At 56.5% G+C, this 12,704-nt stretch overlaps 1 protein-coding gene across 1 annotated transcript; it reads right to left on the bottom strand.

Annotated features, from left to right (window-relative positions):
- Positions 1-796: 796 nt before the first annotated feature.
- KIF7 (kinesin family member 7) lies at positions 797-11,668 on the bottom strand. Its single transcript, XM_068410150.1, has 18 exons — positions 11,368-11,668; positions 9,584-9,784; positions 8,914-9,325; positions 7,621-8,152; positions 7,171-7,308; positions 6,802-7,029; positions 6,186-6,388; positions 5,799-5,905; positions 5,337-5,492; positions 4,798-5,000; positions 4,486-4,683; positions 4,114-4,239; positions 3,442-3,618; positions 3,016-3,231; positions 2,590-2,796; positions 2,007-2,205; positions 1,765-1,914; positions 797-1,554 (listed from the first exon to the last, which is right to left on the bottom strand). Exons 1-18 carry the CDS (start codon positions 11,666-11,668, stop codon positions 1,169-1,171), a joined length of 4,140 nt encoding a protein of 1,379 aa, XP_068266251.1. The 3' UTR covers positions 797-1,168.
- Between the last annotated feature and the right edge of the window lie 1,036 nt (positions 11,669-12,704).

Genomic DNA, 12,704 nt, shown 5'->3' with positions numbered 1-12,704 from the left:
ACAGCAGCACATAAAGGCTCTGAACTTAGATCTTGTGCAGCTCAGCCACACCTACAGCCCTCAGGAATGTCCCCCCCTCAAAGCCACACCCCTACAGGCAAGACCCAAGTATGTAGGAGGAAGATCATCAGGTGGCTCCTACTTCAGATGCTGGATTTCAGCTTGGTGTATGTTACTCCTCAAATGGTAGTGGTGGTAGCTGTGCTCCTTGTGATTTCAGGCTGAAGCAGGGGCTTGCTTTATGGGATGGGGCAGCCAAGCTGCCATTTTCCTCCCTTGCCCTTCTTAAAGCAGATACCTGGCCTTTCATTTCATGCTCTGCCAGAGTTAAACTTCTGTCCCCTCCCCAAGGTGGATGGTGTCAGTGTTAAGCTGCAAGACTGTATTTAATCTCCCTTATATCCAGACTGGAAGTTTTCCCAAGAGTAAGAAAATGCTGCTCAGAGCAGAAAACGGAACTGATCCAGGGTTGCTTTTATCCTGGATGCTTCAGACAATTCTGCTGCTGTCTGGAGATGCTTTTCCTGCAGCAACTCAATGTAGGAAGCCTACCAACCAGCCCTGGCTGTGAGCACTTACAAAGGAGTTACTTAAACATTAAGGCAACACTCTGACAGCAGCCGAGTTCCCATGCAGTGAGGTTTAAATAGAACTCCTTTCCTATGTACTCAGAGTAAGTAAGTGATGACTGGCGCCTCTGACAAGTGACTGCTTCATAAAACTCACTGTGCTTTATTAGAAAAGTTACAGTAGAAATGTAAAAAAAACAAAGTTACTACAAAAATCTATGTACAAGTTCTGCAGGACTGCAGAGAAACCTCCTCTGAGGCTGCCAGGCCTGAGCAAGCCCTGCAGCAGAGGTTTCCAAACAAGTTTTTGGTGTTAGAGGCCAGGGTGGGAGGTATCTCCCACTTCCCAGTATTTAAGCTGCTGAGGGTGCAGGAGGAAAGGTGTCCCATCAATGCTGTCTAGACTGGCAGCCATAGGGGGAATGTAGGCTGAGGCTTATTTCTCTTATGACGAGAAGTCATGTCTTTTTTCTTCCTCAAGCCTCTGAAATGTAACAGGTTTGCTGCCGGGCTTGCTTGTGGGGCCAACAGGCTCTTAAGCTCACATCAGCAATATCTGCTCCTCCCTGCCCTGGGCCAGGTAAGTGTTAAGGCTGTGTCTAGAGTGGGTTTTTCCTCACATCTATCATTGCTGGGTGGTGAGGCACTGGGGTCATGTTCAGGCTGGCTCTGAGCAGCTCCCGGCGGGGCTTGGAGGCAGGAGCGAGGCACCGTGGTGGGTGCACCTCGTGGGACTGCCCTGCTCTCGGCAAGTGCTCGGCATCCCTCTGCCGAAGGTCCCCGGGGCTGTCGTTGGGCAGGGAGGAACGCCTCCATGTCGATGGCAAAGGGGCATGCACCAGGTCCCTGCTCTCACCCCTGATCTGGTGGCTTCCTTCAGTAGTGGCCAGAGGCACAGGCCCTTCCCCCAGGCTGGATTCCTCGCAGGTCCCAAGCACAGGAGGAGCTCTGTCCCCAGCTCCGTGAATGCTTCTCTCCACCCCTGCTGGGAAAGATTGGGGGTACAGTGAGATGAGTATCAGGATCTCTACTTTTCTCATCAAAATCCGTGCCTGTAGAGCGCTTGCTCAAGGCCAGCAATGACGTGCACTTGCACTGCTCCTGACTCTGCTCCAAGCTCTTGCTGCCAAGGAAAGGAATTTAAACTCCCTTCCTTAAACTCCCAGGCAAAGACCCAGCCTGGGCTTCCTCTCACCTTTGGTCTGTCCAGGATGGAGGTTCATGTTACTCAGCCTCTGGTTCAGCTCCTGGTTTGCCCACATATAACGGCTCAGCTCCTTTTCCAGCACCTGAATCCTTGCCTCATACTGCAGCTTGCTGCTGGCCAGCCCCTCATCCATGTGCTCTGCAAGGAAAAACAAGGTCATTTCAAGCTGCATGCCCTGTGAAAGACAAAAGCTGTGCCACTGCTGCCCGTTTGAGGAGCTGGATGGTTACCGCGGCTCTGCTGGAGCAGTAGCTGCATGTTCTGCTCGTGCTCCTTCTGCTGCAGGGTGAGCTGGCGGTCCATCTCCAGGCGCTGGCGCTCCACGGCTGCCTCCAGCCAGTGTACCAGCTGCTGCTGCTCCTCCAGCTGCATCTCCAGCTCTGAGAAGGCAATGTGCTGCCTGTGCTGATCCTCTCGCAGTGTCACCACCTGGCCAGGGCCCAAAAGCAAGAAACATCTCAGCTCCTTCAAAGCCTGGAAGCTTTCCTGCACCGCTGAGCCTGATCAAGTTTTTTGGTACAGTGTAGGAAGGTTAATAGTTCTGGGATGTTACAGCTGCCTCGGAGAGGGAAGAGCAATGTGTGGCTGCACTGATGTGGCAGAGCCACTGCAGGGATCTATGCATCCTATGACTACTTAAGCCTGTCTCCCAGGTGTTGGGACAGGTGGGAATCATGGTGCTGTGGCTTTGTGGCCTGACTTTACAGGGCAAAAGTACAGTAGGAGGCAGGCAGAAGGCTTGAGGCTGAGGAAAACAAAGAGTTTGGTCAGATACTACAGTTCCCACCAGCACAGAGGATAGTTGTCTCCCACCTTGTCAAAGTACTTGCAGAGCAGAGCTCGGGTCTCGGAGGAGGAGAGGTAGCTGAGCTTGGCCATGAGGTTCATCTCACACTGAGACAGCAGGCTGGCTGAGGCCCGCAGGACCCGTTGCCTGCACGTGATGGACTCGTTCTTGTACTCGATGGCTGCATCCAGAGCCTCGATTGCCTCATCCAGCTGGAACAAGATCCGTTCTTCCTGCCAGGGCAGAGCTGCAGTTACTAGGGAGCAAAGGGTTTGCTCTGTCTCACACAGCCCCGACCTCCCTTGTCACCTCAGTTGTGCTGGCAAGAAATTGGAATATGCAGTTTGGGGATGTGAGGGAGCACCTGCTAATGACCCCATGCTCAGGTCTTTACTTCTCTCTTATTACCTCACGCTCTTGCAAGCAGGCCAGCCCAGCCCATGAAGAGGTACCTCTGGAGACAGCAGGGTGCCCTGACGCAGCTTGTTGTCGAGCTCCAACCTCTGTTTGAGCAGCTGGTCCTTCTCCTGGCGCAGGTTGTTGATCTCCTGGCGGATCTGCTGCTGGTCATGGGCGCTGCCGTGACGCAGCTGCCCGTTCTTCTCCGTCAGCTCCTTTTCCAGGTGCTCCAGGCGGCTGGACACACGCACTAAGTCATCTGTCAGGGCCTGCAGCAGAACATAGCCAAGGGCCATCAAACCAACTAGCTCAGAGGCACAGCACAAGCAGGCTCTCCTGTAGAGGCAGATTCGCTACCCAGTTCCCAACACCCCCTCACCCTGATCTGCAGCCCTCTGCCAGACCTAGGATGGCACCCAGGTCTTCCAGCCTCTGCTGCAAATCGAGCCAGGGCCTGAGGTGTCACACTCTTGTCCTACCTGGCTGGAGCGCAGTCGTTTGCTCTCCAAGCCGTTCTTCTCCTGCATTAGGGCTTCCTTTTTGGCCACGATAGCTTCTCGCTTCCGCAGCTCATCTTCCAGCTCATTCAGGGCCCGGCGCTGCTCGAGAACTTTATCCATCTCCATATCCAGCCACTTCTTCTGTTCCTCAATTTTCTGATGGAAGGAAAGGCAAAGGGCATGTGCATGCGTGCAGACAGCAGCAGCAATGCCCAGGACTGTTAGACTAAAGAGCAATGGGGTTGAGATCAGAGAGTCTCAAGTCCATCTCTGCTAACCCCTATAGCCCAGACTTCACTGGTTTTATCCTTCCAGCTGCTCTGAGAGGCAGAGCTGAGCTAAATCCACAGCTGTCAATGAGTCCTTGGGGGACCACATCTCCCACCACCCTTCTGCTAACAGACAAGGTTTCACAGCTTCTTTACCAATGCTAGGATTTAGAAGAGAATCCTGGTCCTAGGGGTAAGACAAGATCTAAGTCCTCTGCTACTAGATACAAGTGATGTTACAGACTGTCCTCCTCAAGGGCAGGATGGGCTATGTCCCACCTCAAGTTGCAGCCCCTGCTTCCAGGCCTCCCTGGTCAACCAGCAGTCTCCCACAGCAATCCCCTAGAACTGGAAGGAGGCGGCAGCCTCGCTCTGCCTCTACCTGCTGCTGCTCCAGGCTGATCACGGAGCCGTTGCTGCCGCTCCGCCGCTTCCTCTGGAAAGCTGCTATTTCCTCTGTTTTGATGCGCAGGATTTTCTGGTGCTGCTCATGCTTCAGTTCCAGTTCCTGTATGGGGGAAGGAGCAGCTGTGAGCCTCAAAAAGCTGTTTGCCCTAGTGCTGAGGGACAGGTTATGTTCTCTGCTGGCTCTTCGGATACTCTTAAAAAAAAAATCCTCTCTCCATCCCCATGCTCTCCAAGACAATCACAGGTCCCATCAGAGCCACCCTTGCCTGCCCTGCACCTTGCAGAGCCCACCCATCTCCATCCTCACAAACACCGCAGCAGCACAACTGCTCCCGCCCATTCCTACCTTGACTTGGTGCTGCTGCTTATTCACCTCCGTCTCCAGACGCCGTTTCTGCTCGCTCTCCTCCCGCAGCCGGCGCTGCAGCTGGCCTTGCTGCCGCCGCATCAGCTGAATGTTCCTCTCCAGCTCCTGCACTCGCTTCTCGCTCTGGGCCGAGAGGGACACCAGCCTCTCCGTTGCCTGCTTCTTCTTGCACAGAACCTGCCGGAGTGTGAAAGCTGTCCTTGAACGTGGCATCTCCCCCTGCCCTTTGCAGAGATGCCCCCAGCTCTTCCCCTGCTCACCGACCTGGCGGGCAGAGCCCTTCCCACTCACCCGTGCCTTGCTCTGTGCAGCTGCCACACGCGTGCGGTACTCCTGCAGCTTGCGCTTCTCCCCAGGGTCCCGTGGCTCTTTGCCCTCCAACTCCTGGAGCTGCTTCTGGCTGTCGCTCAGCTCTGCCCGCACCTGCTCTGCCTCCTGCTCCAGCTCACTGATCTTCTGGCAGTACTGCCTGTTCAGAGCCTGGGCGTCCTTGCCTGCAACACACCCCTTTCTGCCGTGACCTCCAGGCCCCCTTCCCTCACAGACAGGATCCTTCCAAGGGACAGATCCTTCCTCTCTCTCCTCAGGTATTTTGGCTACAGAGACTGAATGTTCCCTTGCCCTCAGCTACTCTGGGGAAAGGATTTGAGGAGAAACCAATGGGAAGGGTCTCAGTTAGCCAGAGGGATGGAGAAACAGTGCCTACAAGGGAAGGGACTGGGCACAGACAACACAGGGAGGGAAGGTGAGGATGGAGTAGAGACCAAGCATCCCAACTAGAAGGAGGTTTCATAGGAAATGGATGCATGTTCCCACCAGCAGCTCTGTACCTGTCTTAATGAGCTCTGTGATCAGCTCCTCCTTCATTCGGATGTTGATCGCCAGCTCTCGGATCTTCTGCTGTGCTTGCGCCAGCCTCCACTCAGAGTCCTTCCCTGGCAGGCGCTCCCAGGGACTGAGCAGTGGCTCCCGCCTCCTGCAGACCTCTGCAACACAGATTCCCGGGTAAGGAAGGTCCTGTCTTAGCAGCCGGGTGACAGAAGGACAATCCAACCTCAGCTCTGTAGCCAAGAACTGGCACAGCATCTCCCAGAGCCACCCGCAGCTTCCACCAAAACATGCAGCTCTTGCCAGACCCCAGCAGTTCAAGTTTCTCCGTAACAAAAGCAGCTCGACTGTCATCTGCTCCATTTTTGTCCTCTGGGCTCATCCAGGTGGGACACGCTGCCTATCAACGGCACCCGTGAAGTACCACCAGCCCTAGGAAGACTGTCCAACAACCTGCCACTTGCCTTTTGACAGCTCCAGCTGCTCCTCCCGAATCGACGGGGCATTGCCTCCACTTGGCTCCTTGCTCAACTTGCAAATCTCTTTCTTGCTCCAGCTTTGGATTCCGTTTCTAGAAGGAGCAGCAATCAGTTGGGTCTGGGTACTGCCAGAGCTGTTCCCAGTAAGGACCCTCAAGATCCAGGTTTCAGAAAAAGACAGAAACAGTAGCTGCTGTCAGGAAAGATGGTAATTAGCTCCCCAGTGAGCAGGCAGCTGTCTCAGCAGAATCACTGGCCCCAGAGGCAGCGTTTTGCTTCTACATCCTCCATGAGAGCTGGGATGCAGAGGTGGGACAGCCAGGTCACACAACTGCCAGTGCACTGCACAGTGCTGGGACAGCCTCAACTCACCGGTGCTGGGACAGGGACCGTTTCTGTTCCCACTCCTCCTCCTCCTCTCCCGAGGACAGCTCTGCTGGCTTCTCCAAGTCCTGGCTGCGCTCCCTCCTCAGCACTGCATCTTTGATCTCTGGACTGCCAGGTGGGCACTGTGCGTGGTTTGGGTGCCAGCCTGCTGGGTCCTCCTCCTGGAAGGAGGGGTTGCTGTTGAGCTCCTGGCACCATCAGAAAGAGAAGAAACATGCTGCATGAGAGCTGGTGTTAGAAAAGCAGCTGGCTCTGAGCTGGACATCACTGCTAGACACAAAGAAAAGCAACAAAATGGAGTTGAGCATGTTTTCAGGAGAACTGCCGTGTTACTAGAACCAGCTGCCTGCCCTCCTGCTGCTCAGAGCTGAGCAAATCTGGGACCTGCCCATAACATGGAAGTAAAAGCCTCAGCTTTGAATCTGTGCTGGTTTTGCCAGAGTTGTGAATCTCTTTGGATGTGAATGCTGAGCGCAGTCCTCTGGACTACACCTCTGACAAGGTTCACATTCAATGGTGGGGGAAAAAAGCAGTTCACGCAGTGGAGAGCACCCAAGTGAAAAGGCAGCAGCTCCTCAGTGGCACAGACTTGCACCCTCACCTTCCTGGAAGGGGCTCTTCCACTCTGCTCAGCGGGAAGGAGCCCCAAGGGAACCCTGCTGAGGCTGTGGGATGGGGCAGCATCCAGTGGGGCTGTGTGAGGTCTCCGGCCAGCAGTCACCAGGTGAAGGTTTTCCAGCAGTTCTGGCATGCACAGGTTCGGCATTGCCATCTCCAAGTGCACGTGCAGCTCTGAGATCTTGTCCTGCTGCTCCTGCAGCTTGTCGCTCTAGGAGGCAACGAGAAAAATGTGGTTTTGTACATGTGGATCCCAGACCTGCTGCAGAGGAACCCAAAAGCTGGGCTGTACTCTCCTGGGAAGGAAGGGGACAATGGGCAGGTCCCTACAAAGAGCAGAGACCAGAACTACCTGAAGCTTATACTGCTCCATGGCATCTTCCAGGGCAGCCAGGAAATCACGGTTCTCCTCCTCCAGGCGCTCCACTTGCCTCTGCAGTTTGGCCAGCTGCTCGTCTTTGACGGACCCACACCCCTTCTCGGTGTTCACCTGCCCCCCCCCGAAATACAAGAGAGGCAGCATCAGCATCCACCTTTGTCCTCCCCTTCCCACGCTGGACTGTGCAAGGGCACAGCAGCGCTGCAGACCCAGATTTTTCCTGTGAAATACACCTCTCAGCTGCAGCTGAATCCAACCCTTCCCTGCCTGTTCTGAGGACATCACTCTGTCTCCCTACAGCCTCTTGGCCGCGTAGCTTCTCCTCTCCCTCACCTGACCCTTCCACTGTGCTGTGCTGAGGCTGCTGCATTCAGAGGCCATCAGACGAACCCCACCTCGGAGTTAAACCACCCCAACCGTTACCTGGGCTTTTGCCAGCTTTGAGCCTTGTGCCTCAGAGCTCTGGTCTTCTGCCGAGGTGCTCTCGATGCCGCTATCCAGCCCAGCCGAGGTCAGCTCGCTCCTCTCGGCCTCCACTGCACACAACCACTCCTTAACCCGCAGGATCTGCTCCACCGTCAGGTTACTGTCCTCCTGCAGCTCCATCAGCAGCCAGTACGCGGCGTCGGTGCAGGTCCGGTAATGGGCGCACTCGGCCAGCAGCCGAGCCGTGGGGTCCGGCGCACATGGCTTGGCGGTGGCCGCGCGGTTGATGATACGGGTCTCAGAGCGCTGCCGCTGTTCCAGGGCCTTCTGCAGGTTCTTTATCTGCAGGTGAAGCTCTTCGATGTGCTCCGTCTCCTTGCGGCAGTTCACCACGGCCTTGTTCTGGATGTTTTGAGCCCGGCTGGCGTAGTTCAGTGTATTGAGGCTCTCATCAAAGTCAGAGGAGGACGGGCTGACACAGGCTATCATCACGGTCTGGGCATTCCCCCCCAGAGAGTCTTTGAGGATCCTAGGGAAGAGCACAGCAATTAAAATAGCTGAAATTCAAAATAATGCAAGATCCAGGAGGTTTCCAACCCTTTTCAGAGGTTAAGCCCAAGGAAAACGATACTCTTGCTCTGTGGCCAGTTCGGCACTAGTGAAGTGAGCAGAATCATTAAGCAGAGCAACAACAGTTTGCACCGTGGCAAGTTTCTAGCTGAATAATTTCCAGTGCTGGGAGCATCCTGACTCCGCGATCACTGCTATGTGCAGGCTGCACGGGAACCTGTTGGAGACTGCAAAGGCCACTCGCTTGAGCTAAAAACTAACTGCAGACCATTAAACAAGCTTACTGGAAGTGTTTTTTATGCACTGCCAGGCAGGGAGGGGCAGGATAATCCATGCTGACACCCCATCTCTGCTTCGTCACCATGACTTAAGCAAGGCTTGTGTTCGGCAGCACTGCGACAAGTTAGTCCATCATTTCTATCCTGGCCTCATTGCTCCTCAAGCTTCCCTACGTGAAAACCCCCCCAGAGGGTAGACCTATTAAACTGCCATGGGGCACAGTGGGTCAAGTGGCCCTGTCCCATCAGTCAGTCTGAGAGCCCCAGCGTGAGAGCAGAAGGGACAACTGGCCCTGCAAGCTCCTCTTGGCTAGTGTGGGGACTCTGCCACCCAACCTGGCAGGCTGGGCATGGGAAGGGCAGGGCAAAGCATCACCTCCCTCCTGCTGGGACAAGAGCCTGTGAGATGTGCGGAGCACGGGGGTCCTCATCCCAGCTGTACCTGGTGATTTTGGAGTCCCTGTAGGGGATGTAGCTGCTCTTCCTCCGAGGGTCTCCCAAGGCACTGATGACGTTACCCAAGGCCAGGAGGCCACTGTTGATCTGGATACTCTCCTTCAGCCTCTCCCCCATGTTTCCCGTCTTCACAATTCGCTCCGAGCCTGCCAGGTCCACAAAGTGAAACTTGGAAACCAGGACCTGGCCCGAGGCAGGGACGGAGGGGGGCGGGTGGTGCAGGGAAAGGCGGCCAGCCCCGCGCCGCTGTTCCATGGTCACCGTGAAGATGGTGTGCGAGCGGCTCGACTGCTTGTTGACGTGGGTAGCTCCCGTGTGCTTGGCTGTGTTCCCCATCTCCAGCAGGCTCAGCACTTCGTCCAGCCCTTCCACTTCTGACTCCTTCACACCGCAGAGCACTGCAAGGGCAAATGGAGCCATGGCTGGGAGGGGTGGGCTGCCCAAGGACGCAGGTCCTCCGCACAGCCTGGTGCCGTTGCAATGCCTGTACCATGCCACACACAGACCAGCTTTCCACACCAAACAGGACTAAGCACAGCAATCTGCTGCAGGACAGGGATGGAGGGAGAAGACCTGGCTCTGCCTTCAGGGATAGATAACCCAACCCTGGCTTTGGGCATGGGGAGAAAAGGGAGCCCGTGTGCAGCCACACATACCAACGTTCCCCTTGTCATCCTCCCGGATCTGGATGTCTTTGCTGGCTGTATCCACCTGCAGCAAGTCCCGAAACTCCTCCTTGTACACCTCCAGGTAGGACACTCGGACCGTGTAGTCGATCAAGTCATTCTCATCGATGAGCCTGAAAGTCTCGGCCATGGCTCGTGGGATGATGCCCTGCTCGTCTTCATTGATGGAAGCTGGCAGAGAGACGCACGCAGTCATGGGGAGCAGCGAATGCCCAGGGAGCCCACGCTGGCCGGGGACAAAGCTGTGGGCAGGAGCCTGCCTGCAGCACACGTCAGCTGGAAAGGAGCAGCCTCACAACCCTCCCACAGCTCAGCCCTCGCAGCCCAGATTAAACACCCCTGAGTGTTTCTAAGCCGCAGGACCTTGGGGCAAACCCTATCCCACTGCTGTGCTGGATTCCAGCAATGCTGCTTGTTTCCTTGTCCTTGTTCAAGAAGGAAAAGGCATGTTAGCTTTTCAGCAGCTAGCAAACACCATGCCTGCAGCTACAGCGTGCTGTCCTTTGAAGCCAGCACGACTCCACAACCTTTCCCAGCTCCGAGAAGTTTTTTCTTCTTTGTGCTTGCAGCCTGCTTGTACCTGGCCACAGCACTCTGCTGTCTGAATTTTAAATGGTTTTGTTTTTGTCTCCAGCAGCTGTGTAAAAGGGCGATCCCCAGATTCAGTGCAATGATAGCCTGAACTGGCAAACTGAACATAGAAATAGACTGAAAGTATGGAAACAATGTAGTGTTTACAAACAATGAAATTAACTAAAGCTGACTGAAACATCCTCTGTCAGATATCACAATGCCATTAAGCCAGCACTTACAGGACAGAAAGGTTTCCTCTTTCCCCATCTCCTTCACATAAACTAACAGGATTAACCCCCGCAAACCTCCCTCTCCTTAGTGCTTATTTCAGGACAAAGCTGATAGATTCAAGCCAGCTGAAGGTAGTGGTGCCCTAGGAAGATCACCACCACCTCTGGACCAGACATGGTCCTCTTGCTTGTCCGGCATTGCTAGAGGAGAAAACCTATGTGCTGTTAGCTCAAGGGGGGTGTTGTCCATGGGGGGGGTGGTGACAGCAGTGTGGGTGGTGGGGAGGAAAGGCTGTTGGGGTGGGCAGGATCATAGAATCATAGAGTCGTTTTGGTTGGAAAGGACCTTTAAGATCAAGCCCAACCATTAACCTAACACTACCAAGCCAACCACTAAACCATACCCCTAAGCACCACATCTACTCGTCTTTTAAATCCCTCCAGGGACCGTGACTCCACCACTTCCCTGGGCTGCCTCTTCCAATGCTTGACAACCCTTTCAGTGAAGAAATTTTTTCCTGATACCCAATCTAAACCTCCCCTGGCACAATTTGAGGCCGTTTCCTCTCCTCCTGTTGCTTGTTACCTGATGGGGATGGGTGGTGGTTGGGTTGGTGGGGATGGGCTTGGGGGGCCTGGCAGGGTCAAGAGTGGAAGGACTGGTTGGGATGGTGATGCTGGAAGTGATTGGGATGGTGATGCTGGAAGTGATAAAGATGGTGATGGTGGGTTTGGGTGGAGAAAGTGAAGCTGACAAGACGGGTGGGGATGGCGGGGATGGCATCATCGGTGAGGTTGGTGGGGTGGGAGGGGTGGCTGGGACGGTGGCGTTGGTGGCTTGGCTTGGGACGGAGGGAGGTGCCGGTGCGGCACCGGCAGGGCTGGTGGGCAGAGCGGAGGATGGCGGTGATGCTGGTGGGACGGCGGTGGCGGCAGGCACGGCGGACTCACCGACGCTGGCCTCCCCGATGGTGTAGGTCTTGCCGGAGCCGGTCTGCCCGTAGGCGAAGACGGTGGCGTTGAAGCCGCGGAAGAAGGCCCGGAGCAGCGGCTGGACGCAGGCCCGGTACACGGCGGCCTGCCCCGCCGCCTCGGGCAGCACGGCGGCGAAGCGGAACCGGCGGCGGCCCAGCGCCACCTCCCCGGCGGCCGCGTCGGCCCGCAGGCACGGCCGGTGTCCCCGCAGCGCCTCCCGGGGCAGCAGCGGCCGCACCCGCACCGCCACCCGCACCGCCGCCCCCTCCGCCGCCATGGCGGGGCAGCGCGCTGGGCCCGGCCCGGCCCGGTACGGCACAGCACGGCACAGCACGGCGCGGCGCGATGGCGTCAGGCGGCTCCGCCCGGCGCCGCGCAGGGGGAGCGGCCCCGCCGGGCCCGGGCTGGGGTTGGGGGCGCGGCCGGGCGGAGGGAGGGCAACAGCCCGCGGGGAGCGGGCGGCGGGGCCGGGGTGGCGTGGGCAGGGACACGGGTGGGCTGCGGCAGCCGTGCGGGTGGGAGGCTCCGGGGGGGCTCCGTGACTCGGGGGGGCTCGGGCTCCATCGCTCACAAGAGACTCCAGCGCTCGTGGGATGCTCCATTGCTCGTCAGACAATGCTCCACCGCTTCTGAGATGCTTCAGTACTGGTGAAACAACACTCCGTCACTCGTGAGATGATCCATAATTTGTGAAACAATGCTCCACTACTTGTGACGCTCTGTCACTCATGAGATGCTCCCTCACTTGTGAGACAATGCTCCACCACTCGGGAGATGCTCCACTGCTCGGGCGATGCTCCATCACTCACAAGAGATTCCATCTTTCGTGAAATGCTTCATCACTTGTGAGATGATGCTCTATCACTTGTGAGATGATGCTCTATCACTTGTGAGATGTTCCATCGCTTGTGAGACAACGCTCCATCACTCATGAGACATTCCATCACTCGTGAGGTGCTCCATCACTCATGAGACACTCCATTGCTCATGAGAAACTCCATCGCTCATGAGACACTCCACCACTCCTCACAGGCATTCCCACGATCACTGTGGGGAAGGGACCAGGGTCTACGTGGCCCTGTGAAGGGACAATGCTTGAGGTGCAGGCGTGGGCAGCCTCCTGGGACGCAGTTTGTGGAGCAGCCGGTGCGGACAGCCAGTGCTTCCCGGCCGCCTGCCGCGCTGAGGGCTGGCAGGGCCGGCTCTGGGCACTGATGTACGTTCGGGACGATCCGAGCGATAATAAAGTTCTTCATGTGGCCGCCTGCAGCTCCCGCTGCACCGCCCCTGCGGCCGCGGGGAGGGGTATGGCC

Source organism: Nyctibius grandis, chromosome 11, assembly GCF_013368605.1.
Source record: "Nyctibius grandis isolate bNycGra1 chromosome 11, bNycGra1.pri, whole genome shotgun sequence".
Classification (NCBI taxonomy): domain Eukaryota; kingdom Metazoa; phylum Chordata; class Aves; order Nyctibiiformes; family Nyctibiidae; genus Nyctibius; species Nyctibius grandis.
The sequence above is the reverse complement of the archived record's forward strand: the minus strand, read 5'-3'. Positions and strand labels throughout refer to the sequence as shown.